This window comes from Vigna radiata, chromosome 1 (assembly GCF_000741045.1).
Source record: "Vigna radiata var. radiata cultivar VC1973A chromosome 1, Vradiata_ver6, whole genome shotgun sequence".
Classification (NCBI taxonomy): domain Eukaryota; kingdom Viridiplantae; phylum Streptophyta; class Magnoliopsida; order Fabales; family Fabaceae; genus Vigna; species Vigna radiata.
In genome coordinates this window covers 1,783,065-1,809,232 of record NC_028351.1, presented here as the reverse complement: position 1 = coordinate 1,809,232, position 26,168 = coordinate 1,783,065, and the positions used below count along the sequence as shown (strand labels likewise).

Sequence of the window (26,168 nt, the reverse complement as noted above, 5' to 3'; positions counted from 1 at the left end):
TAATGTTATATTTAAATGTATAAATGTTAATAAAGAAAGGAAATTAATTAATAATAAGTCAAATTAATTTTTAAAATATTAAAAAAATATAATAAAGGTGGAACCGGATACACAGACTTGTATCCGGATAACCTTCCTTAGCAGAACCTTTAAAACCCTGGATCCGGATATGGGAAGTTGTATCCGGATAAGGGTCCCTTGCCATTCATGTTCAAAACGTGGATCCGGATACGTTAACACTGTATTCGGATAAGGGTCCCTTCCTTCACCACAAATCTTTGCACACGGCATTTAAGTATAAATCAGCTCAAATCTTTGCATATTGGAGAGATGGTGAAAACAGTGCAAAATATCGGTCATCCACTCAAATTGGCGTTTTTCCGTTCTCTCAAATTGGCAGAAACGAACACGATTTCAAATTTAATCTGCGCTCCCAAATTCGCTTGAATAGTGTTATCTGTTGAAGCGAACACAGTGTTAATCTTTAGAAAAGGTTATATATATATTTCTTATGAAATAGAATGAGATTTGATTTTTCCATGTTAAAATGAATGGACTATGATACATGAGTCAGCATCATAACAGGTAACGCACATGACATGAAGATGTGGCCATCATCCACTCTTCTTCCTAACTACCATCCAACGTTTTTTCATACTTTATATTATAAAGAATGTAAGAAAATTGTTATGATATGTGATTTAGGGTTAGTGATGGTTTAAAAGATGATTAAGAATAAAAAGATTATAATAATAATATGATGTCTTAATCAAGAGAAAGAGTAGTGGGTTTTTGATTTGAAAGTGAGTGAGTTTTGGAAAAAGATATTTAATAAAGAAAAGAAGAACATAATGAAGGAATGAGTTTGTGGGGTTTGGACGGTTTCTCTTCCTTATGGGTTTTCTCAAAAGCCTCAAAACACAAACAACTCTGTCAAACGTATCATAAACACCAAACAAGGAAAAGACAAACCATGTGACCACCAAACACTCTTCTGTCCAATTCCATTTCTAAATTACCTCCATTCTCACACATCATCCATCATAAAAAGAAATTTAATAAATAAAAAAAACACTATCATGTTTATTCTTTAATCGTACAACAATATTATTTGACACATTTAAATTTTTTACATTCATTTGACATTATCTTTTTCATTTTTTGTTCTCTTTGTTTTAGAAAAAATACAAAAAATTATCTTTTCATAACTATTTTACTCTTATGTTCTATGTCAAATTAATGTAAAAGTGTGTCATGGTATCATTACAATCAATCATATTGACATCACTTCCATTTTCTCATTCTCTACGTACAAAAACTATTACATGAGATAACAAACTTCATCCACTTATCCAAAAGAGTTAATTATGTCACTTTTCTCACATTTTTCTTACTAAAGAATATGAGGTGAAAGATTTAATTTTTCAAATTTTTTTATCTTAAATTATGTAAAATTATTTAAATTTTGAATTAGTACTTTTCTTTCTTGTGTTTTTTTTACATTTAGATTGTATTTTTTCTTCTTCTTTGGTATATGATAATAAGGTGATTTGTAGACTTGTTTGAAGTTATTTTCTGTGATTTATTGGAGGTGGTAGACGTTTATGATTGTTCGGATTGAAGTATTTGCATTTGGAGTTGAACATTTTCTTTTTTGAAATTGAAATAGTGGTTGTTTTTGCGATTTCAATCATCTCTCTATTGTATTGTTGTTGGTGAGGGTTGATATTGAATTGTTTTAATTTTTAAATGTGTTATTTAGATGTTTAAATTTGAAATATTAAAAATAGTTATTAAAATCAATTTAATACAAATAACTAATGTTGTTATAGATGTTTAGAATTTAGGAATAGTAAACATTATACAGACTAATTAATTATTTTAGATTCTAAAAGTGACTTTAGTCATGGTTTGTTTAAAATTGTAAAGACTAAATTATAGAAAATTTGTAAAATATAACGTATGGAGATTAAAGAAAATTTGTTTAACAATAATATATCGTCCCAATAAATATGTTAAGTAACATGTTCAGCAAGATCTATCACGTAAATATTCATTTAATATATAATATATTTAACCAAATTTTGTTAGTGTAATTATTTTATGATATTTTTTAATATCATATATTTACATAATTTAGTTAATCAAGTAATGTATTACATTGATTACTCCATTGATTATCCTATATTTGGTAAGTTATTATTTTTATTGATATCATTTGTTTTTAAAAAACACTCTTTCATATTTTCTTTTTTATTCATAAAGATTTAAACTATCTCACTTAAGTGTCAAATAGTATTTTGTAAGTGAATTTTTTTCTCATGTTCCAATTCAGATTTTGCCATATATTTGAAAGTCTATGCTTCATATCCCATAAAAACAAGATATATTGTAAAATGTTTGCATGATATTATTTGTTTTTATTGAACTAATTTTATTTTAAATTAAGTATTTTATTCATGAACACATTGAACAATCTATAGTTTTCATTTGAGATTTAATATAAATAGTTAAACACTAATCATTTGTATTAAATCTTAATTTATCCCATTTGAAAAAATTATTTGTCACTTGTTAACATCCACTTATCGTAAGTCTATTCTAAATTTTCTCAAATTTTAATTGAAACAATTTTTCTTTATTCTTTAAGAGCATACTTGACTATGATGCTTTGTTCCCACCTTTATTTTGTGTATTTCAAATACCAATGTGAAATGTGAGAGAACATTTATCAAATTTAAGATAATAGACTTGATTAATACATATTATCAAATTATGAAAAATATTTTCTTAAATGGATAAGATCTTACTAGCACTTGTAAAATTGAGACTCGAAATATTGCATGATTAATGATGTGAAGTTGGTAACTTACGTTATTATCAATTGAAGTTAATGAATGCACGTCATGTTAATTAAGATAATAGACTTGGTTAATACATATTATTTGTTAGAATTGTCAAAATGGGTCACAACCCGTGAACCAACTCCCACCATGGGTTTGGGCCAGGTTGGGTTCGAAAAAACTGTATTTTTTTATTCGGCCAGACCTCAACCCAACTCATTTAAACCCAGTTCATGCGGGTTGAATCCGTGGTGGGTCGGGTTAGCCCACGAACCCACCTATCTAATTTTATTTTATTAAAATTTAATTTTAATTTTATAAAAAAATATTTTTTTTTGCTTAAAATAATTATTTAAATTTCCTATTTTCAAAATTAATTAAACACTCATGTTAGAAGTGAAATTTATTTAGGTTTAAATTATAGAAAGTTTATAATTTTTTTATTTAAAAAAAATTGTATTTAAATGAGCCAGTGAGCCAACCCGTTTATCCATCAACCCGTGGTAGGTCAGAACGGGTTCAAATTTTTCTGACTCGCTAATAAATGAGTCAGGTTAAGTTAGTTCACTAAGTTACCAACCCGTGGTAGGCCGGGTCGGATTGGACCGAATTACCCGTTTTGACAGCTCTATTATTTGTGAAAAATGTTTTATCAAACGGATAGGGTATCACATTCATTTATAAAATTGAAACTCATGTTGCATGAATAATGATGTAGAGTTTGTAATTTAAGTAATTATCAATCAAATTAAATGCATTTCATCTCAATGAAAAGAAAGTTAATGAGTATTTATCTTAATATTACTAACATTATTTGAAAAACTTATTGTTGCATAGTTAATTGAAACCCAAAAGGAATATTTATTTATATGAAACATTAATTTCTTAATGAATTTTGTATTATTAGTAGTATCTGATTCTATCAACAACATATATAAGGTTAATGGTTAAGAAAGATTATGGATTGAACTTTCTCTCACTATTAGAAGACATCATATTAGTTTGATAAATTTAAAAACGAAGATATGTCTCACTAAACACATTCCAGTAAATATTTAGATGAGAAAGACAAAGAATATTTATATAAATTTCTAAATTCTAATTAACGTATTTGATAAATTGTCATACTTCAAGCATGATTTAACTAAATTTTGAGTGACCAAAAAATTTAGAATTTTTCAATTAAAATTGTATTAAAAATAAATTATTACATTTACTGCTAAAATATTTTTTTATTTTTTATTTTTTATTTTTATGTATTAAAAACCTAAATTTACAAAACATTTAAAACCTTATTAAGGTTTTCATTATAGAATTTATCTTGTGGAAGTATCCTAGGGAAGTTAAATTTGAAAAAGGAAATGACAGAATTACCCAGGTGGGTGCATGGTGTGTGTGAGTTATCACTATCATGATCAGTAGCTTGCAATGCATGATGATGCATGGGGCATATTTCAAATGTTGTGTGTGGACCTACTCTTCTTGTGACATTTATTGGATTTTCATTGTACTACAATATGGTTGTTTTGGTTTGTCTGTTAAAAGGCATCTTCCTAACCATAAACTGCTTGCCATTGCACTCTTACAATACATTACAAAATTTAATCATTGTTCCTTTCTAGCTTTTTTCTTTCATACTCAACAAAATTTTATACACATTTTATATCTTCAATCTTTCTCTTTTTTGGACAAAAATAAAAAAATCTATTAACATAAATAGTTATTGGCTTTATTATATATTTGATTTGTATTTTTAATATGGTCTATAAAAAAAATTGGTTGTTATCTAATTTTCATTTCCATTATCTAGAATAAGTAATTGAGACTATAAGTAATAAAATAGCTCATTTTAAAATTCATGTATCAAAATCAAATAATTATTAGCATATGCATGTATGTAAAGATAAGATTCTCTCCAATTTTCATTTAATCTTTTCCGTTTAAGTTCAATGTTTAAAACTGGACTAAAATCACAACATCTAATTTCATAATTTAAAAATTTGAAATGCATTTAAAATCATAAATCAATATTTCTGCAATCTATTTGGTTTTTCCAACATTGCACCTTCCACAAAATGTCAAAAATATGTTCTTACATTCAAATCAAAGATCGTTGAATCATGAATGTAACTAAAAAAGAATTAATCAAATTAGATAATTGTATTGTCAAAAGTTATGCATCAAACAATTAGCAAAAGTTATAGTCGTTCTTTATAATTTATATTATCGAAATTAAACTACATCTTTCGTAGAACTCAAAAAAAATATGTTATTACATTTAAATTGAAGATTATTGAATAAAATAATTAACTCAATTGAATAACTATGGAGACATTTGTACATCAAACAAGTAGCAAATGTCATAGTTGTCAAATTTTAATTAAAGATAATATTTTTTTTTGTAGATTTTTCCTTTCAACACCAAAAAATACACAAATGTTCAAAACAATAACACAAATATATATCTTTTAAACTTAGCCCTTATTTCATATTTATTTGAGAGTAAAACAGAAAATGAAAAAAATTGTGTGAAAGCAAAACCGAAAATGAAAACTAAACCTATACAAAAGTGAAAAAAATGAAACTTTACAATTTTAAAGACCCAATATTTACAAGATATCTACATATTTACAAAATGAATTGTCAAATACCAAATACTTGAACTAAATCCTCAATAACAACAAAAACTTGATAAGGGTAAACTTGGGTTGTAATTTTTATGTTCATTAGGCAAAATCTCCAACATTATACAATAGTTTTAAAATATTTATCTAGTCGTGTAACCTACTCACAAGTGCATAAATCATTTGTATTATAGTCAAATGGAGGTTATCATATCCACAAAGATTTAACAAACATATTGGTAGTTTGTTTTGGTTTTTGTAATTAGAAAATATTGATAATATATATATATATATATATATATATATATATATATTAATATATATTGAGTGAAGTAGATGTTGTGAATGAATTTCATCTTATCCTCTTCCACTACATCACTATTGATCTTGTCTATGTATTTTTGAAAATCATTCATTGTTCTGGGATTGTTCTTTAAATGCAACTATAGATTCATTCCTGACACCTAAATCTTAAGATCATCAAACTTCAGTATGATTCCTCAATGACGATTGGAATGAATAACTTGCATTAAGATCAAAATTCTATACCTAGTTAGAGTCTTAGATCTATTCCTAACAAATAAAAACAGAAGGAGAATTAATTGGACCACAACTTGATATCAATTCTTACTTAATCCTAAGCTAGTGAAATGAGAGGAGTGATCAATTTATCCAACAACAAGCACAAACTAATTCACAAACAAATTGAATGAAAACATAAATAAATATCCAAGAAATAGAAGTACAAAGAGTTGAAATTGATCACATCCAACCTCGATACGAGAGATTTTAACTACTCATAAAATACTGCAGTGCAATCTCAACAGCATCTAGACACAAAATTTACAATGAAAGCATCTCTCTCTCCTCATAAACCCATTCCTACTTTATTACTACATATTTTATCCTCCACTTAATGACTAAAATGTGGACATGAGGTATGTGTTTATAAAATGTCTAGGGTAGTGCTTAGCTTCAGCTTTGGCGTTTCAGGCATAGAGATTTTATTCCATATTTTTTTGAAATAGTCTTTCTTAGGGCTTAAGTTGCACATTTTGAAAAGTCACATTTTAGATCTTTTCAAAGATAGGTGCTTGAGGCCTAAGCCTTATGCTCTAGTGTTTTAGCTCCTGAGGTAACTTCTTTCAAAAAGAATCTTCATAGCTTAGTTTTGGGTTTGATGCTTGAGGTTTCTCTTTGCAATGAATTTGTTTATGTGGCTTAATCTTCAACTCTGCTCCTCATCTACACTAGTGTCAGTTTTATCCATAATTACTTGAATTTCGTTCATTTTATTTGTTATTCCACTTTGACTTTTTATTAATATAAAAAACTACACAACAAACTAAACGGTGAATTAAGCATAATATAAAAGAAAGTGTAAAAATAATTTAAAATTTACTTTGACATTTATAAGGATTATGGTCCATTAACATTATCTATAAAAAGTAAAGTGTGGGAAGTTACATGAAATTTGAATAATGGGAAATTACCATATTATCTATAAATTGTATTTTTCATGAATAAAAATTCCATCAAAATTTACCGATGTCAGTGTTACATACAGATTTTAAGTCATTAGTAATTTGTAAGTAGTTTTTAATTTCCATAAATTTTTATGATTACCTACGAATTTTTATTTTTATTTTTATTCTAAGTAAATTCAAATTTGTGTAGTGAGTTTTAAATTATTATTAGAAAGTCAAATCGTAATATATTTTGATATTAGCTAAGTTTGGTTTGTTAATGACTATTTTCTAAGTTATATGATTGAAGTGGGGAATTACGAAGATAATTACCTAAATCATCTAGCAAGAAAATAAAATATTTAAACTTTTAAAATTATAATTTTTATAAAAATGAAAAGTAATACAACTTTTTTAACTTAAAATACAACTATCATTCTTTATTAACTTTAAATTCTATTTTCTAATATTTATAAGAAAAAATTACTGTTTTTCATTAAATTTTAGTCAAGATATGTTTAATAACATGAACAAATCTCTTTTAATACGTAATAGTAAACTGTGCACCAATCCACATTTAACAATATTTCTAGCAAGACTACACTTTCTTTTCACTAAGAAAAGTACAATGTACCACTTGCTAAGAATTTAAAAGAAGTACGTCACATCTTACATATATCTTATATATAAGAACTAGAATAGAAATAACCAACTAAAACAATTACAAACTTTAAATAACATATGACATTAAAAACCATTAACTAAAATCAATATAAATAACAAGTGAATATGTTTTTCATTATTTGAAAATTAGAACTAGTTTTTTTTTTAAATTTTAGATTAATTTTATCTTTCATTTTCATTGTATAAATTTATTTATTTTAAGTAAATTTTATTAAATTTATTTGAAATTTCAGATGTGTTTCTCAATTAAAAAAATATCAGTGTAAATAACTCAAATAAATTTAACAAACTTTGTTAAAAAAACTAAATATATTAATTTTTAAAATTCAAAAATTAAATCTGATCAAAGTTTTAAAAAGAATAATTTTAATTTTGACTAAAAATTAAGAAACCAAAATTATATTCAACCATAAATATAATAATTATTTTAGTTGAGTTTGATTTGATTATTTAGAAAAAAAATCGAAAACCATCTTAACCATACGTGATTTTTTAATTTTTGATTTTGTCAAATTTTGGTTTGATCAACTTTTATATATTTGTTGCAATTGGTCTGACCACTCACATCTATTAGGTTTGATTTAACTCTTCATAACTTTGTACATTGGTTTTGAACAGCCTTGTTATTAGGAAGTATAATATATATCTATAAACATTTATTATCCTTTAAATTATAATTATTTTAAACTAAAATAACTATATTGTTATTTTACCTTTTAAAAATGGTTAATTTAAATTTAATTATTTTTTAAATTAATATAATCCTTTTACTGTTTTATCCACACACACATATAAGCAGTTCAAAATTAATACACCAATTTTATTGAGGAGTAAGAATATAAAGCTCTGAACTTTATAATTTTTAAATTTACTATTAATTAACTTTTATTACTGGTTTTATCGTTAAAGTAGTTAACACTATGCATAAATTATTTAAATTGTAAATGTTTTTCTTCTATTTACTTAAGTTAAACATTTTATTAGAAAACGTTTAGAAACCTCAATCTATAGAATTTTAATTAATAACATTTAATAGTAAACGACTTGAAATAATTAGGATAGTTGACCTAAAATTAGATGGGTTAGTTATAACACACACTCAACCAAAAATTTCAAACATATCCAAATTAAAGGTTATAATGCTTAGAATTTTTCAAATTATATATAATATATATATATAATCAAAACACAACATTAATTTTCTTTCATAGCTTAAGCTATGCTTATATAAATACATATTCCAATTTATGTACAATAAAAAGAAAAATGTAAGTTATCGAAAGCAATAATGACAGTATGTAAACATATAACAATAAATATAAATGAAAAAAGTATGTTGATAGTGTATTAAATATGACTTATATTATTACCACATAATTTATTTAAGTTATAGAGGTTTGTACTCTACATTTCATAGGTTAGAGTAAATTTAAGGTACTCTAGTGTCTCCATTTTTGTATGTTTTAGATTTCCAAATAGCTCATTTTCAGTTTTTTATTCGTCAAATGTTTTAATACTACGTGATCTAAATAAATACTTAATGAATATATTTTAATTGTTTCTGTTTGTTTCTTACAATTTTTATTTTAATACCGTAGATAATATTTGTTTCTTACAAGCCAATCCTAAATTGAAGTGTTTACACAAATATCTACTAAAACACACTCCTACATATAATTTATGTAAATAATTTAAAAAAAAAGGAAGAATGTCAATTTTGTAAAGAAACCAATTTTGTCATGATAAGCCATGTAATTAGAAAATTGCATAAATAAGATACATGTATTTAATGTTTCATGATTACATGCATCTACAATGGTTTTTTTTTTTTTTTTTCTTTTTAACATTTATATGAAGAAGATCTCGGTGACGAAAAAAATTTAAAAATACTTACAAAAAAGACCTTAACGTTCTCGTGTATTAGTTATCTGTGTGTAAGTAAAAACATTATTTACGTTTATAGTAATTGTAAAAAGTGTTAATCATCTTGTTTTCATCTTAAGATGTCAATATTTTAATGAACAAAACCTTGTGATGATTTAGATCAAACCTCTTTGTTTAAAAAAGTGTTTAGCCAAAAATGGTTCGATAAAAAAAAAATACTCATACTTAATTAGAAGTGGTTGTGTCTAAAGTATAATTATTGTTTAACCAAAAATAGTTGTATTAAAAAAAGTACTTGTTTTAAACTAAACATGATTGTATCCCGTGAATATTTGTTATTTAGTGAGAAATAGTTGGGTTTAAATAATACTTACCTTATGCCTTATATGTTAGCCTAGAGAAACTTGATTGTGTTAATAAGGAATTGAACGTAATTTGGATTTTCCAATGAACTAGTATAAAAATATATTACATAAATATTTCTTAACTCTTGTCTTTTTAAATTTCATATTATTTATTTTCAACTAATTGAAAAGGAAGGTCTTTTGCAAGAAAACATGTTTTAAAAAGTGTTTTTGATAACATTTATATCCTTTTGAAGTTGTATTTGACGAGCTTCATCAAATGCATCTTTTGTAAGAAATTATTTGAGAGTCCAATTGTTTAATACTAAACTTCGTCTTATCACTTTTATGAGACACTACTAAGCAAGAAATTTCAACAATCTTAAATACATAATTCAACTATGTATTCTTATGTATTTTGCCTATTTTTCGCACCATTTTATTCAAGGTATCATACTTAAACAAATTTCACTTTTGCATTTGATAAGAGTTTTTCATATTCATTTATCAACATTTTCAAAAAAATTTCTTAATATGTCTAATTAAATATAACATTACAAAACATGGCAAAGTTGTTGAGTGGAATTGAACCACCAAGTGAATTAAATCATTACTTTCATCCAATTATTCTCAAATCTAAAATTTTTACACGAATTTCAATTTGTTAGGTAAGATTTGATCTTGAAAAGGATGAGAATAAGAATGAGAAACTTAAAGAGATGGAAGATGATACTTGTAGAGAAAGAAAGAGAGAGAAAAACTTGGTGAGAAATTAATAGAAGAAAGAAAAAGTTAAGAAGGTAAATGGACTTAGGCCTATAGGACTTACATTACTCTTAATTATGCACAATTTTGTTTACCAAGAAAAAGATAAGAATAAGATTAACACATATTCTTTTATATTCCAAGTGGAATAATCATATGCACAGGAAAATTTACAATGCTGACATCCTTGACTTCACAAGATAAATTATATTTTACTTGTATTTAATCAAATTCCATAATAAATTCAATATTAGATACACACTTGTTAAGTTGTGAAACATGAAATATATTGTGGAAGTTGATAAAAATATATGGTAAATCAATTTTACATGCTACAAAAGTGATTCTCTTGAGAATATGATAGAGTCATCACAATTATTGAAACTGCTTTCTTGATTTGATAACTCTTCCAACACTAGTGAATAGTGTAACTTTAAGTAAAACATGATCATCAAAATATAATTTCAAGAGTAATGTTTTTTTTATCTACATAAGATTTTGGTCAAGCTTTTAATATCTTTTGAATTGTTTTTTACCTTTTTTTATTGGTTTGATTCAATAATCCAAATCCAAGAAGCAAACTTCATATATGTTAGAAAAGATCGAGTTAAGCTTAAAGTTCACTTCTAACAATCTATAAGAAAGAGAGAATCTTTATCTTATAGTATGCTAAAAGATATCTCATGTAATTTGATTATTTTACTAATATAGGTACCTGTTAGCTTTTGTAAAGAGATTCTCAAAACATTCTTACTAGCAAAACCCCTTCATAGCTTTAAAAATCTAACAAGAGTCCAAATAAATCTTTAAATATGAAACCCTACACCATATGTTTCCTTTTGCAAACCACCTGAGGAGAAAAAAAAATACAATTCTTTATAGAAATTAAACTACTTACACAAAAAAATCATAGTTTTGATTGACTCACTTTGTTTCTTATTTTGCTTGCTCTGTAAGAATGTAATTTGATACAACAACAAAGTCTTAATTATTCTTTAATTTTTTGAATGGAATGAAGTGTAAAAAAGGAAAATGAAATGAAGAGTAACAAAGGAAAATTAGGAAGGAAAATAGAATGAAGAGTGAAGTTATTTGGATTAAGAAAGAAGAATGAAAAATTTGTAATAGATGTGATTGATTTATAAAATAATTTTTAGAATATATTTATAAATTTTTTTTAAAAAAACAATTTAATGTAAACATAATTTTAAAATATAAATTAGAATAAAAATAAAAGTTATTATAAAATTTAATAAATAAAACAAAACCACATCTTAGAATAACATATTAAAATAAATTATATCACAACCATTTATAATAATTTATTTTATTCTTCATTTTAACATTTTTATTTAATTATAATTTATTAATCAAATATTAACGTATGATTCAGTAAGATGTTATTCATAATTGATTATATATGTATTTTTTTTTTCATTTTTAAAGAAACAGTGTAATGTTAATATATTTTATTTGTGTGCATATTTCTTTTGACTCATCTCTGTGAGTTTTTTTTATAATAATTCATAACAATAACTGCTAATTTTTCATAATAACTTTTGATAAAAACGTATTGATATTGTAAATATGAATGCTTATGTATTTTTAAGTTTAATTTACGTTTATTTATCCATATTTTATTTGTGTTTTATAATAATTACTATTATTATTCTTTATAGAGAGTAAATTAGGTAACATATTTGGACAATAGTTTAAGCTTAAAATTTTATATTTTGTTTATTTTCTGCCCTTTTGACAAATTTATATAAAATCATATAACTTCTGTTTTTAAAAAAATATTATTTTATTATATATATATATATATATATATATATATATATATATATATATATATATATATATATATATATATATATATATATATATACACTCACACACATATTCAGTGCAAACATATATTGCAAACATTATAGTATATATATTAAGTTGTTTGGGAAACAACCAATATTTTTGTCACTGGAATGATTTGCCTACAAAACTACATTAAAACTCATGATAAATATAAAGTAACTAATATTTTCTTAAACATATTTAAAATATGTTTTGTTCAGTGATTATATTTTCATAAATGTTTTCTAAATTTTAAAACAATTAAACTAAAAAAAGAAAGTAAAAGTATAATAAGATCTGTAATAAAATAACTTCCCATATTTGCTTATGATAGTAACTCTTTTACACGACAACAAAATCTACATATAGATAATTATTTTTAAGAAAGAAAAAATGACTGAGAATCTAAAATTCTTTTAACACATGAGAATAAATGTTTCAACATCTATATTTCTAAAAGTATTTCATTAAACAAATCCTCCTATTAATAATAGGAAATCAATCAATTAGTTAATTACAGTAATCTATTATTAAAAAAAAAAGAATAATCCAAAGATAATTGAAGATGACCATCATTTGCTACTCCATGTACATCAAACAAAGACTCCCATGTCATGCAAAATAAGTAGCTGCAATGTTAATTACAAACAAAAGCCATTATCCATCTTTGTAAGAGGAAGATATTATACCATGCTTCCATTTTAGTTTATAAATTAAAATATTGCTATATTCTAGTAACTTGATTATGATCGTATACTTAAAATTTGATATTTATTATTATAAATAAATATATAAACATAAGTCCCCTATATATAAAGAAATTAAGTGGGTAGCATTAAACCAACCCTAAAACATACATATATTCACTATTTTATTTATTTATCTGAAAAAGTAATATTAGATATTAAAATAAATTCCTTTTATAAAACACTAAAAGTATACAAATATTTTTCCTTTAAATGGAGTTATTTATAACTTTGTTGTAGATGTAATACTTTACCCATTTTTTAATTTTTGTATTTACTTGTAAAAAGGTAAAAATAAAAATAAAATATGACAATATTTTATAATTAGAAAATAAAACTAATTTGTAAAGAATAATCAATTCACTATATCAGAAATTAATTTAATTTATGTTTGTGATGAATAATAAATATTATAAATGATTTATTATTATTTATTAATTAGTAGAAACACAGTAATGCAAGTGAGTGCACTTTTTTTTGCTGTAATATTTTATTTAAATCATAGAATAACTTTTATAATTAATAATTATAAAAATAAATGCTTTTTATTTTATAAGTAGTTTTTTATTATAATGAATAATGAATTATATTACGTATTACATTACATTATTTTACAAAAAGCAAACAGAATTTGAAAGGAGATAGAGATACACATGTGTCCGTAACGGAAGCACCAAACGGTGTCGTTTAGCGTGTCCACGTCGTCGTTTTAGACTGTGTGGAATCGTAGACATCAATCAATCAAAATATATAATTTCCATTTTATAATTATTATTTTTATTTTTCTTCCTTTCTGGTATTTTCTTCTTCTTCTTTTCTCTCTCATCCTCTCTAAAAATTTTCTCCCAAATTTTCTTTCAACAAAATCTCACCGTTTCGCGTGAGTGAAGCGCAACACCCTCTTCATCCAACCCTTTCTCTCTCTTCTCGCGATTTCTCTGTCTTTCACTCTCTGTCTCATCTCGCTATTTCTTCGCACAAAATCTCTGGATTTCCCTAGTTTCCAGAGCGATGGTTCGATCTGTTATGCGAAGAAGAACCCTTCCCTTTTCTGTAGCCGATCATTGGGAACGCACGTAACCGAGTCCTTAAATCCCCTTTTACTACCTCGCCGAAGGCGGATTGGAGGAGGAGATCTGCGATGCCGTTCTTGATCTAGGGTTTCCCCCTTCAGTGGTGGTTCCAAATCTAGGGTTTCGAAGACGAGGAGTGCGATTTCGGTTTCGAATTGATGTTTCTTTTCAGGGGCGAAGCTGGGATCGACACGGAAGATGGAGGATTATGCATGGGTGTGGTGGTGACCAGTGGAAACACAATCGGCACATGTGGCCTGTATCTGCTAACGCGACCACTGTAGCCATCGATTCTTCACCGTCTCAATTTATATGCAAAGTATATATAAATATATATATATAAATCTAAACCGTTCTCAATCTTTCACTGCGTTTTCGATCAATTTTCTCTCCAGACACTTTTTGGCTGTTCGATTATGTCAATTTTTTAATTAAAAAGTGTAGTTGTGATTTTAATTGAAGAGACTTGGTAATCTCCTTTGTGTTCGTGATTTTCTGGTTTGACCTAATTTTTCTGGTTTTGTTTATCATAAAGGTTTTTATCTGTTGTGTGTCCTTGTTTTTCTCGATCTTAATCTATATGAGTTGTGGGTTTTTATTTATTTGTTTTCTTTTTTTGATATTAGAGAATACTTGTGTGTGAATGATGGAAATTAGGAAGATGTTGTTGTGGTCTTGATATGGGGCTACTGATTTGGGGAAAATGTTAACTGTTTTTTGTGATTTTTATTTTTTTAAGTTTGCGTTCTCCCCTTATTTATTGTTTGTAATGTTATTTTTAATTATCAACATTCACTGCTCCACTATGCTATTGAATGTTCGTTGTAAATTCTGAGTGTAAATTGTATGCATGGTATCTGATTATAAATTTATCCACGAATGTGATTCTGGCAAAAATTCCTATTTTTGAACCTCTTTTGGGTTGTAATTGTTGCTGTCAGCATTTGATAACTAAATCTTTGTTGTGTTATCTGACATTGTTTATGCATTGGGATTCTTTCTTCTCTTAGTTTTAATTGCATCTACGATCGTAATATATTTCTATAAAATACCATTGTCTGTTGCTTGAATATTTGTAGATTTTAGTTATTTAAACACTGTACATAATCATTGTAGGATGGACGCAAGATTCGCGCTGGTGATTGTGCACTCTTCAAGCCACCTAGGGACTCCCCTCCTTTTATTGGAATAATTCGCAAGCTATCTTATGATAAACAAGAAAGTCCAAGTTTAGAAGTACATTGGCTTTACCGACCTGCTGATTTAAAACTTGCTAAAGGAATTGTGCTGGAAGCTGCACCGAACGAAGTTTTTTACTCCTTTCACAAGGATGAAACACCTGCTGCATCATTACTCCATCCGTGTAAAGTCGCATTTCTTCGTAAAGGTGTTGAACTTCCTTCAGGGATATCCGCATTTGTCTGTCGACGAGTTTATGACATTGAGAACAACTGTTTATGGTGGCTAACTGATAAGGACTACCTTAATGTTAGTTTTCTTATAAATATCATCTTGTCATAATTTTGTATATAATGATTTTATTTATACATTTTTGGTCTGTTGATGAATGAATTCAGGAACAACAGGAAGAAGTTAACCAGCTATTAGACAAGACAAAACTAGAAATGCATGGGGCTGTGCAGTCAGGAGGCCGTTCTCCAAAACCCTTGAATGGTCCAGCATCAACACAGTCTTTGAAATCTGGTTCTGACAACATACAAAATAGTTCTTCGTTTGGTGCACAGAGTAAGGGTAAAAAGAGAGAGCGGGGTGATCAGGGTTCTGATTCATCTAAAAAGGAGCGGTTATTTAAGATAGAAGATGGAGATTCTGGTCAGTTTAGACCGGAGAGCATGTTAAAGTCCGAGATTGCTAAAATAACTGATAAAGGTGGGCTTGTGGACTTTGAAGGAGTTGAAAAACTGGTACAGCTTATGCAGCCTGACAGTGCTGATAAAAAGATTGATTTACCTGGGCGGATAATGCTTGTTGATGTAATTGCACTTACAGACCGGTACGACTGTCTGGGCTGGTTTGTACAGCTTAGGGGTTTACCTGTATTGGACGAATGGCTGCAGGAGGTCCACAAGGGCAAAATTGGTGATGGAAATCCCAAAGAAAGTGACAAGTCTGTTGATGATTTTTTATTAGCTTTACTGCGTGCATTGGATAAGCTTCCTGTGAACCTTCATGCACTGCAGACCTGTAATGTTGGAAAGTCTGTCAATCATTTACGCACGCACAAGAATGCTGAAATTCAGAGGAAAGCCCGGAGTTTAGTGGACACATGGAAGAGGCGTGTGGAAGCTGAAATGAACATGAATGATTCAAAGTCTGGTTCAAACCGTGCTGTTTCTTGGCCAGCAAAGCCAGCAAACTCGGAGTCTCCTCATGTTGGAAATAGGAAAACAGGTGGGTCCTCTGATAACGTCGTGAAGAGCTCTGTAATTCAACCCTCATTATCTAAAAGTTCCCAATCTAAGTTAAGTTCTGGAGAAGCTTTGTCGAAGTCTTCATCTCCTGGCTCTACTAAATCATTGACTACCCCCGCAGGCGTGAACTCAAAAGATCAAAACAGTAAATTCTTTGTTGGAGCTGCAACCTCAGATCTACCTTTGACACCTATCAAAGAGGAGAGGAGCAGCAGTTCTAGTCAATCTCAAAATAACAGTATAACTTGTTCTAGTGAACATGCTAAGACTATTGGTTCTTGCAAGGAAGATGCAAAGAGCTCCACTGCGGTGTCAATGAGTGGAAGTAAAATTCATGGTTGTACATCTCGAATTCGCAAGTCAAGCAATGGTGTACATGGGGCTGGTGCTGCAGTAGGTCAAAAGGAGCACAACTCTGCTAAACATTCAACCAGAAATTCACCTTCTGAGAAAGTATCACCAACTCGAGCATCCCATGAAAAATCAGTTGACCAGGCCATTGCCGATCAAGGGAATAACCAGCGATTGATTCTTAGGTTGCCAAACACTGGTCGCAGTCCATCAAGGGGGGCTAGTGGGGGCTCTTTTGAAGAACCAGCTACAACGAGCAGCAAAGCTTCATCTCCTGCAGACCGGAATGATAATCAGGACAGAAGAGTGAAAACTAAGGCCGAGTGTTTGCTGACCCATGTGTCAAATATGATGAATGAGGCTTGTGATGCTAATGATGCTTTGATTGGTGATGAAGGTAAGGGTACTCCAATAGTTGATGAGCGAAGCAGGACAAATGAAGATAGTGATAAGGTATTGGAAACACCAAAGCCAACTAGTTTGCCATCTGGGTTTGTTTCCAGATCAGGGCAGACTTATGATGCTTCTTTAAGCCCCATGAATGCATTAGTTGAAAGCTGTGTAAAGTTTTCTGAAGCAAGTTCATCCGTTTCCCATGGAGATGATGGGATGAACCTACTAGCTACTGTGGCTGCTGGGGAAATATCCAGATCAGAAAATGCGTCACCTGTGGCATCCCCCGAGAGAAAGTCTCCTGCAGCAGATGAAATGTGCTCAGGCAATGATTTGAAGTTAAAGCATTCTGGTGAAGCAGCTGTTCGCACCCTTTCAGAGTTGAATGGTAGGGCTACAGGAGAGCATCCTTTGAATACAGTTGATTCATTGCAGATAAAAAATGAGTTGAGGCATCCTGCCATGACTCTGTCACGTGATTTTTCAGGGGATGGTGAAACCATTTCATCTTCCCATGACACTAACATACATGTCTCCCCTACGAATTTGTCACAAAATGTTGAAGGTCCATGCTTACGGCCCGAAACCAAAGAAAATGCTTCTGTCACTATACTGACAGCTAAAAAGGAGAGTAATGCAGACACTGGAGTTTCAGACTCTAAATTATTGCCAAGGGCCTACTCTTTGGATGATGATCAGAAGGTTGATCACATGAATGAGGAGATCATTGAGGATGAGAAAATGTTGGTTTCAAAACCTGTTACAAATGTTGAGTCTGAAAACGAATCTGGTGAAAAGCAGCCGGAGTTAACTTCAGGTGTGGATAATGAGAACCAGATTAGTGTGGAGAAAGCAATTGGTACTGGAATACTAGTGGAAAAGGCCTCTCCAATTGCTGAAAACTGTGAGTCTGCATATTTAAAAAAGGAGTCACCTGCTTCTGGCAGTGCTTTAATTGTACCCAAGGATGAAAGTGCTGATGACATGAAGTCAGTTGTGATTGAGCCTGATGTAAGACCAATGGAGCAAGATTCTTCTGCTCCAGATGATTCTAATGAATGTGCTGAAGTTAATATGGGCAAAAAAGAAACCATTCGTCCGTGTTCTGGTTCTTCAGTTCAGCCTGATTTACAAGCAATGCCTAGGACAGAGAGTGAAGTGTCCAAATCATGTGAGCAAAAGCTAGATGCAAGTCTGTCTGAAGTATCAGGAGAGAGGCATGCATGCTCTGCAGCTGGTGCTGATGCAGCTGTAAAGCTTGACTTTGATTTAAATGAAGGCTTTCCTGTTGATGATGTAAGCCAAGGGGAGATTGCCAGACAGGATGATCCTATCACATCATCTGCAGTTCATGTTCCTTGCCCATTGCCTTTTCCTATTTCGTCCATCTCTGGTGGCTTCCACCCTTCAATTACCATTGCATCCGCGGCTAAAGGGCGGCCCGTTATTCCACCAGAAAATCCATTGAGGATCAAGGGGGAGCTTGGATGGAAAGGATCTGCAGCCACCAGTGCATTTCGACCAGCTGAACCTAGGAAAAATGCTGAGATGCAGTCCTCTACTAATGATATTAGTTCTGTTGATGTCACTTCTATTAAACAAAATCGTGCCCCCTTAGATTTTGACTTGAATGTGGCAGATGAAAGATGTTTTGAAGATGTTGGTTCACATGGTTCTTTAGATTCTGGACCACATGATCGTAGTGTGGGACTTGATCTTGATTTAAACAGAGTTGATGAGACTCCTGAAATTGGTACTTTCTCTATAAGCAAACTGGATATCCCTGCTTTACCAAGCAAGCCGTCATTGTCTAGTGGGTTGTCTAATGGTGGAAGTGTCTCAAGAGACTTTGACTTAAATAACGGGCCTGGCCTTGAAGAAGTTGGTAGTGAAGTCCCTACACGTAGTCAGCAGCAGATGAAAAATTCTGTGCCGTTTCCAAGTGCTGTTCATAGCACGAGAACAAACAATGCTGAATATGGAAATTATTCTGCATGGTTTCCTCCGGGCAATTCCTATTCTGCAATTACTGTCCCGCCACTTCTATCTGGTAGAGGGGAGCAGAGTTATGTTACTGGCGCGGGGGCACAACGAATAATGGGTCCAACAGGTAGCACTCCTTTTGGTCCTGAAATCTACAGGGGATCTGTACTTTCATCCTCCCCGGCTGTTGCTTATCCATCCACTACAGCTTTTCCATATCCTGGATTTCCATTTGAAACCAATTTTCCATTATCCTCAAACTCCTTTTCTGGTTCAACTGCATTTATGGATTCGTCAAATGTGGGCGGGCTATGTTTTCCTACCATGCCTACACAGCCAGTTGGGCCTGGTGGTGTCGTTTCATCCACATATTCTCGTCCATATGTTATGAGTCTTCCAGGTGGTACTAGTAATGTGATACCTGACAGCAGAAAATGGGGAAGTCAAAGTCTGGATCTTAATTCAGGCCCTGGTTTAGCAGATACAGAACGGAGGGACGAAAGATTGCCTTCAGGATTGCGGCAAATGTCTGTCCCGAACCCACAAGCCTCAATCGAGGACCACTTGAAGATGTTTCAGATGGCAGGTGCTGCTGCATTGAAAAGAAAAGAGCCTGATGGTGGTTGGGATGCTGAAAGATTCGGTTATAAGCAACACTCACGGCAATAGTGTCATGGTTCGTCCACACAAATGTTCAAGAGGTTAGCCACTTTTATGCCTTCTGGACCCCCTAATCCTTTTGCTATTATTTTCTTGGCTGAAATTGGATGTTATTTCATGTTTCTGCGTGCCCTATTAGCTCTCTTTGTCCATGAGTTTGCCTTGTATTTGGCGTTTTTAGATGTGGTATACTTTTGTATTTTTGAATCTTAGCATATTTTGTTGAAAAGAATAGTTCTCTATGCATGTGCCAATATCTGTGTATTTGTTCGTTATACTGATGTATTTTTGCTATGCAATTTCCTTAATTTGTAATGTATTGAATTTGTTTCTGTTCTGGTGCAGCTATTAAGGAAAATTGTCTGATAAATTGGAGATATTTGAGTGTTGAGCCATGGAAAATGAGCAGAGATGGTACCCTTGCTGCTGATGTGCCGCTTCATTTCTGACTTGATAAGCGATCCAGATCCTCTGATGCAGTTGTTTTGTATGAATCTGCTCCCAGATTGTCGCTTGCAGATAAGTGTTTCCTGTGTAGATATCTAACTGAAACAGCAGGTGTGATAATGCCGCCGCTTAGAATCAGAGAAATTGGCATCAAGTGTTTGACTGTGACTGTTCTGCAACAGCACCGACCCCAATCCATTCTCGAGCATTTGGAAGGAGAGGATTGGATGTATGAACTGGCTTAGGCTTGAGGCCAGTTTGTCTTCTTTAAATCATTTTTTTTTTCAACTTTTGTTACATATATAGTTATTGCTGTAGTCTTGACTTTCGAATTTTGTCACTTATCACATTCTGGTTATTGATATATGCACAGGTTAGCCACCATGGCCTATGTGTCTCGTCCCTCTATTTGTTATCGCCCTTCCTTTGCGTCTTTTCTTTTGGTATTATAACTAGAATTTGTTTATAGAGTTTCTTTGAATTCTTCTTCCTTTTATTGTATGGGCAATGCCTTGATGTTTTTATCTGCAACATAAATTCGTGATTCGTTAATTCTTGTTACACTAGTTATTATCCTTTAAAAAAAATGAATTGCACTACTAACTCAGCACAGCCAGGCATCGTATATGCCTGCAAAAGACATGATCCGCCCTCCTTCCAGCAAGAATTTCTCGTTTGTAAAGTCTACAATTCTTTTATCTTAGTCGCATAGTTACTTAAAGATAAGTGTTTATTTTATGAACACAAATGTTCTCTGGACTATTACCATTCAGTGGCATGCTCGTAGCTGTATGAAAGTTGTTGTAAATCGTGATTTTGGATGTTCTCCATTCAATTCGATATTTAAGTGCATTGGGTCAACAAATTAAACTTTATCATCACTCCCTTTTTTTAATGAAAATAGTTAAGGTTGTCTAGTCATTTTATATTGAACATAAAAAATATTTTTTATTTTAATAAATATGGTCTTGAATGCTGACATTTATTCTGCACTTATCAATGAATCTTTTATTTCTTATTAGAAACTGATAAAAGGAAACATTAAAAAAAAAAAAATTACGTGCAATAAGATATATCTTCACACATAATACGTTTTAGTGATGAAATTACGTTCGTTGATTTAAATAAATGGACCAACAATAACTCTCATCTTCACCGTCAATTCAACGAAATGATTTTTTACCACTGTTTTATTATATGAATGCATTTAATAAGTTGTACTATTGTATACTAATTTTCTACAACTCATTCTAGAACGAATAAAAAAGAATAAACCTTCACATTATTATTCCATCGCATAATTACATAATTATGATGATTAAATCTGTTAACTTTCATAAAAAAAATTGTAAAAATCTGGAACTTTTATTTCCTTTATTTAACCGTGATTCAAAAAATAAAACCCCTTTCCTCTTTTATACTTTTATTCTTTACTTAATTTCTAATTGATTTATACATGTCTGCACTATTCTATTTTCTACCATTACCAAGTTTATTGCATCATCCCTTTTACCCTATCTTTGTGACTATTGACTTTTTACCAGTGTGAATTTTGTGATTGAGTTTTGACCATCGATGTTCCAGAAAAGAAGGGTCAAACTTTTGATCCACCATATCTGTCACAAGGCATGCGAGAAAGTGGAGTTTCTGAAGTGGTCTTAGACCTTCCATGACCATAGCAAAAAGAGTGTAACAATTGTGGCGAAAAATTAGGGTTTGTGTTAATGAGAATGGTCCACAGTTCCAACAGGATCACATGCACTGCTTAATTTGTACCTTGACATCTGTCACATTCCAACCTTCTGACATTAAAAAAGTACCACTTTTCATTGCATGCCATGCTTTCTCTTTCACAAGCATTCTGCTCTTCCACAAACACTTGTTCAAATTCTAACAAACACCTTTTCTAATACCTTTCTTTTCTGCACCATCCTTATCATGGGCCACCATCAACTCTCATCACTCATCATTATATGTCCAAACTTATTTGCTTTCTCAGCTCAAAAATCTAAAAAATCATAACACTAATTAACACTGCTCTATTTATTTACTTAATAAACTGTTAAAAATATTCTGTTACCCCATATAATAATATCCCAAACATTTATTCAGTAATTAATGAATTTTAATACATTAATATACAAGTTGTCAATTTAAGGATTTTTATTTTTATACTTTTGTTCTGTTAGAATCAATCTTAGAAAAATTATTTTCAAAGTAATTAATGATTCAAAACGGTCTTCATATATATATATATATATGATAATCAGAAGTTAATGACAATTAATATAATTCTTTTCCTAATTAATGTTTTAATTGAATTATTTTTTAAAACAGCATTGAATTGAAAACAAAAAATATATCTGTTAGACTATAAAATAGTAAATTTTTAAGGAAAACTAATAAAAGGAGACAAAAAAAACAACTTTGTAATCATTTTCTATATTGGTTTTTCCAGATCAGGTATAACATAGAAAAACATTCTAGTAACTTAAGTTTCACCATTGCTGTTACATTACAACCTTTTTTTTTTTCTTTCAGTTATATGTAACAGTCACAACTACAGGAATTTTATAACATCAAAAGATTATTATGAATATGATGATTATGATTTTGGTGTCTCATGCTTTTCTTCTCTCACATTGAACCAGACCCCACCATTTTCTCTCCTTTCTCTCTCTCTGTAAAGTGTCAGAGGGATGTTGGAGAAAACCATGAAGATATCTAGTACGATGTTTCATGACAAGCACCATCATAATCATAGCAAAAGAGAGAGGTTTCTGGGTTTGCCTTTTGTCTTCTCCTCTCTCTTAGTGGCTTCAATTTTCTGTCTGTTCTTCCTCAACTATCCCAACCCTTCAAACCTCATACCCCAACAAGGCATTCACCTCTTTGAAAATTTCTCACAAAACCAAGAATATCCCATCATCACAACACAGACATCATCATCATCATCATCATCATCCCAACCACCAACGGGTATGTCCCTAACATTATCCCACTCACCATCATAATCATGTTCAGGTTTTAAAAAAGGGTCCACAACCATGATTTCGTCCCACCATCAAGCTTTTCTTACAGTTCTTATGACCCACAACTGTGATCTCTTTAAAGTTTTCATTTTTCTCAAAAATCAAACGTGGGATCACAACTGTAATTTAAAGCCTTGATCATGATCATGGATTTTGATCACCACCCTTTATCTGTAATAACTTGATTTTGTGGGTCTCGTTGTGTCCCATCACATAAATTTGTGTTCTTTTTTTGTTTGTTTGTTTTGTGGCAGAACAGAAACCATGTGACCTTTTTAAGGGTCACTGGGTGCAAGCATTGGGAGGTTCATCAACCTATTACACCAATTCAAGCTGCCTTTCAATCCCTGATGGCAAAAACTGTTTCAGGCATGGCAGAAAGGACAGTGATTTTCTGAATTGGAGATGGAAACCTGATGAATGTGAGCTTCCAAGGTTTGATCCCAAAACCTTCTTTCAGATTGTTCATGGCAAAACAATGGCTTTCATTGGTGACTCTGTCGCTAGAAACCACGTCGAATCGCTTCTATGCCTCTTGTCACAGGTTTGTCTCTATTAGTAATTACACAAAATTCTCTTCTATTGCTGAAATTTAAGACTTTTTTCTGTTGTTATTGATAACTTTGCCCAACTATTTGGAAGGTTTTTCTTAGAAAGTAGCAAGTTTTAAAAAAATAATTCAATGCATGTATATATATGATTGGCATAAATTTTTGAAGAATAGTATTAATAATTTATTTTTATATCCAAGTACATAAAACTAAATTCTGTGATTGAATTTGAAGGTATATATATGAATTCCATTACTTAGTGAATGATTCCTTTACACGTTGCACACTTGAGTAGCACAATTTTAGGCTTTCGGTGTTCTCAAATTCTTTGCTTCCATACAAAGAAGAATGTGATTCTTCTAAACTGAATTAGAGGGAAGATCAAGTATGCTTCAGTGTCTCTTACTACAAAATATAAATACTAAACTTTTCAAAAAATTACTATTTAAAAATTTAATTTAGAAAAGCAATATTATTTTCTACAAAATGCTAATATATTATAATATTAACACACTATAGGGGAAAAACAAACTCTTAAACTCTCTTCGTAAGACTAATAATTAAAACTAGACTATTTTCATTTTAATTGATCTACGTGATTGGTGGTATGGAAAAAAATGTATTTGAAAGGATTTTTAAGTAATTTTGTATCATTATACTTTAATTGTCATTATACGAGACTTACATGAAATTATTTTTGCCACTTTTATCAGTACGTAGCATGACATCAATAGTTGAAAACTTGAAATTGCATATTCTTCCCATGACGCGTTTGGTATGAAACTGATAATTAAGAAAGAAACCCTAATGAATCAAACTCATTTTTTTCTTCATCATTAACACTGTCAGTCAATAGTGTTATATATATATATATATATGTTACAGTGACAGTAGCAGTTAATTAACATTGTTACAAACTTGAAAAAGTTCAAATTTTTGAAGCATCGAAATTTAGATGTAGATAGAAGAAAAATCTGAAATGACAAATCGTACAAGAGGGTGTGAGAATTTTGTTGAAAACATTGCAGGAAGAAGTTCCAAAGGACATGTACAAGGACTCAGAAGACAGGTTCCGAAAATGGTATTTCCCCATGCACAACTTCAGTCTGATGATGCTGTGGAGCAGGTTCCTGGTAGTGGGCGAGGAGAGAATGGTAAACGGCACGGGCACGAGCGTGTTCGACTTGCAGCTGGACAAGGTAGACAGCGACTGGGCCAAAGAGCTTCCGTACTTAGATTACGCAGTGATCTCATCCGGGCACTGGTTTTTCAGAGGGATGCGTCTGCACGAAGGTGGAAAAGAAGTAGGGTGCGTGTACTGCGACGAACCGAACGTGACAAGGTACAACGTGGACTTCCCTTTGAGAAAAGCAATGAGAACAGCGTTTAGGTATATCAGTGAGTGCAAGGAGTGCAGAAGGAGGAGGATGGTGACGGTGATGAGGACATTTGCAGCAGCGCACTTTGAGAATGGGTATTGGAACACCGGAGGGTACTGTAACAGGACAGGTCCGATGAGTGAGAGTGAGGTGGATTTTGGGAAGTTTGAATGGGAAGTGAGGAATGTTCAGATGGAGGAGTTTGAGAGAGGAAGGAAAAATGGTGGTAGGTTTGAGGTGGTGGATGTTTCAAGAGCCATGCTTATGAGAGCAGATGGCCATCCTGGAGAGCATTGGGGGAACAAATGGATGAAGGGTTACAATGATTGCACTCATTGGTGCATGCCAGGGCCTGTTGATATGTGGAGTGAGTTGCTTCTTGCTGTGCTCAGAAAAGCTTCTGCTTTTCATCATTCTATTTAGTTCAAACTTTTCATCATAGATGCATACACAAACCATAGATTTTGTTTTATAGATTCTTTTCTTTTTGGTATACAATAATGATGGTAGTGTAGTTCTGAAATCTGGTTGAAGTTGCAGCGATTTTGATTCTGGAAGCTAGCTGTGTTAGCAGAGGATATACAGAGTGGGCTAATTAATTTCTATGTAAGACAATGTATCATTTAAATCCAATTTTTTTATTTTAATTCTTGAAATAAA

General features: G+C 30.7%; 2 protein-coding genes across 3 annotated transcripts; both read left to right on the top strand.

Moving 5' to 3' along the window:
- Positions 1-14,000: 14,000 nt before the first annotated feature.
- On the top strand, positions 14,001-21,047 carry LOC106769671. 2 transcript variants are annotated; one of them, XM_014655401.2, is made up of 4 exons: positions 14,001-14,560; positions 15,397-15,768; positions 15,858-20,140; positions 20,445-21,047. In XM_014655401.2, the coding sequence occupies exons 1-3, from the start codon at positions 14,489-14,491 to the stop codon at positions 20,106-20,108; spliced, it is 4,695 nt and encodes a 1,564-aa protein (XP_014510887.1). In that variant the 5' UTR covers positions 14,001-14,488; the 3' UTR covers positions 20,109-20,140; positions 20,445-21,047. The 2 variants fall into 2 exon arrangements, with proteins under 2 accessions (XP_014510887.1, XP_014510878.1); XM_014655392.2 differs by having other exon boundaries at positions 14,001-14,599.
- A 1,952-nt stretch (positions 21,048-22,999) lies between these two features.
- Positions 23,000-26,104, top strand: LOC106769083 (protein ALTERED XYLOGLUCAN 4-like). Its single transcript, XM_014654551.2, has 3 exons — positions 23,000-23,525; positions 23,833-24,122; positions 25,158-26,104. Exons 1-3 carry the CDS (start codon positions 23,246-23,248, stop codon positions 25,929-25,931), a joined length of 1,344 nt encoding a protein of 447 aa, XP_014510037.2. The 5' UTR covers positions 23,000-23,245; the 3' UTR covers positions 25,932-26,104.
- Positions 26,105-26,168: the final 64 nt, after the last annotated feature.

Excerpts from the sequence above, each read along its gene's own strand:
- LOC106769671 (XM_014655392.2), top strand. The coding sequence starts at position 14,489 with ATGCATGGGTGTGGTGGTGACCAGTGGAAACACAATCGGCACATGTGG. Across the intron at positions 14,600-15,396 it reads CGTCTCAATTTATATGCAAA|GATGGACGCAAGATTCGCGC; the intron begins GTATATATAAAT and ends TAATCATTGTAG. Across the intron at positions 15,769-15,857 it reads CTGATAAGGACTACCTTAAT|GAACAACAGGAAGAAGTTAA; the intron begins GTTAGTTTTCTT and ends GAATGAATTCAG.
- LOC106769083 (XM_014654551.2), top strand. The coding sequence starts at position 23,246 with ATGTTGGAGAAAACCATGAAGATATCTAGTACGATGTTTCATGACAAG. Across the intron at positions 23,526-23,832 it reads ATCATCCCAACCACCAACGG|AACAGAAACCATGTGACCTT; the intron begins GTATGTCCCTAA and ends GTTTTGTGGCAG. Across the intron at positions 24,123-25,157 it reads TTCTATGCCTCTTGTCACAG|GAAGAAGTTCCAAAGGACAT; the intron begins GTTTGTCTCTAT and ends AAAACATTGCAG.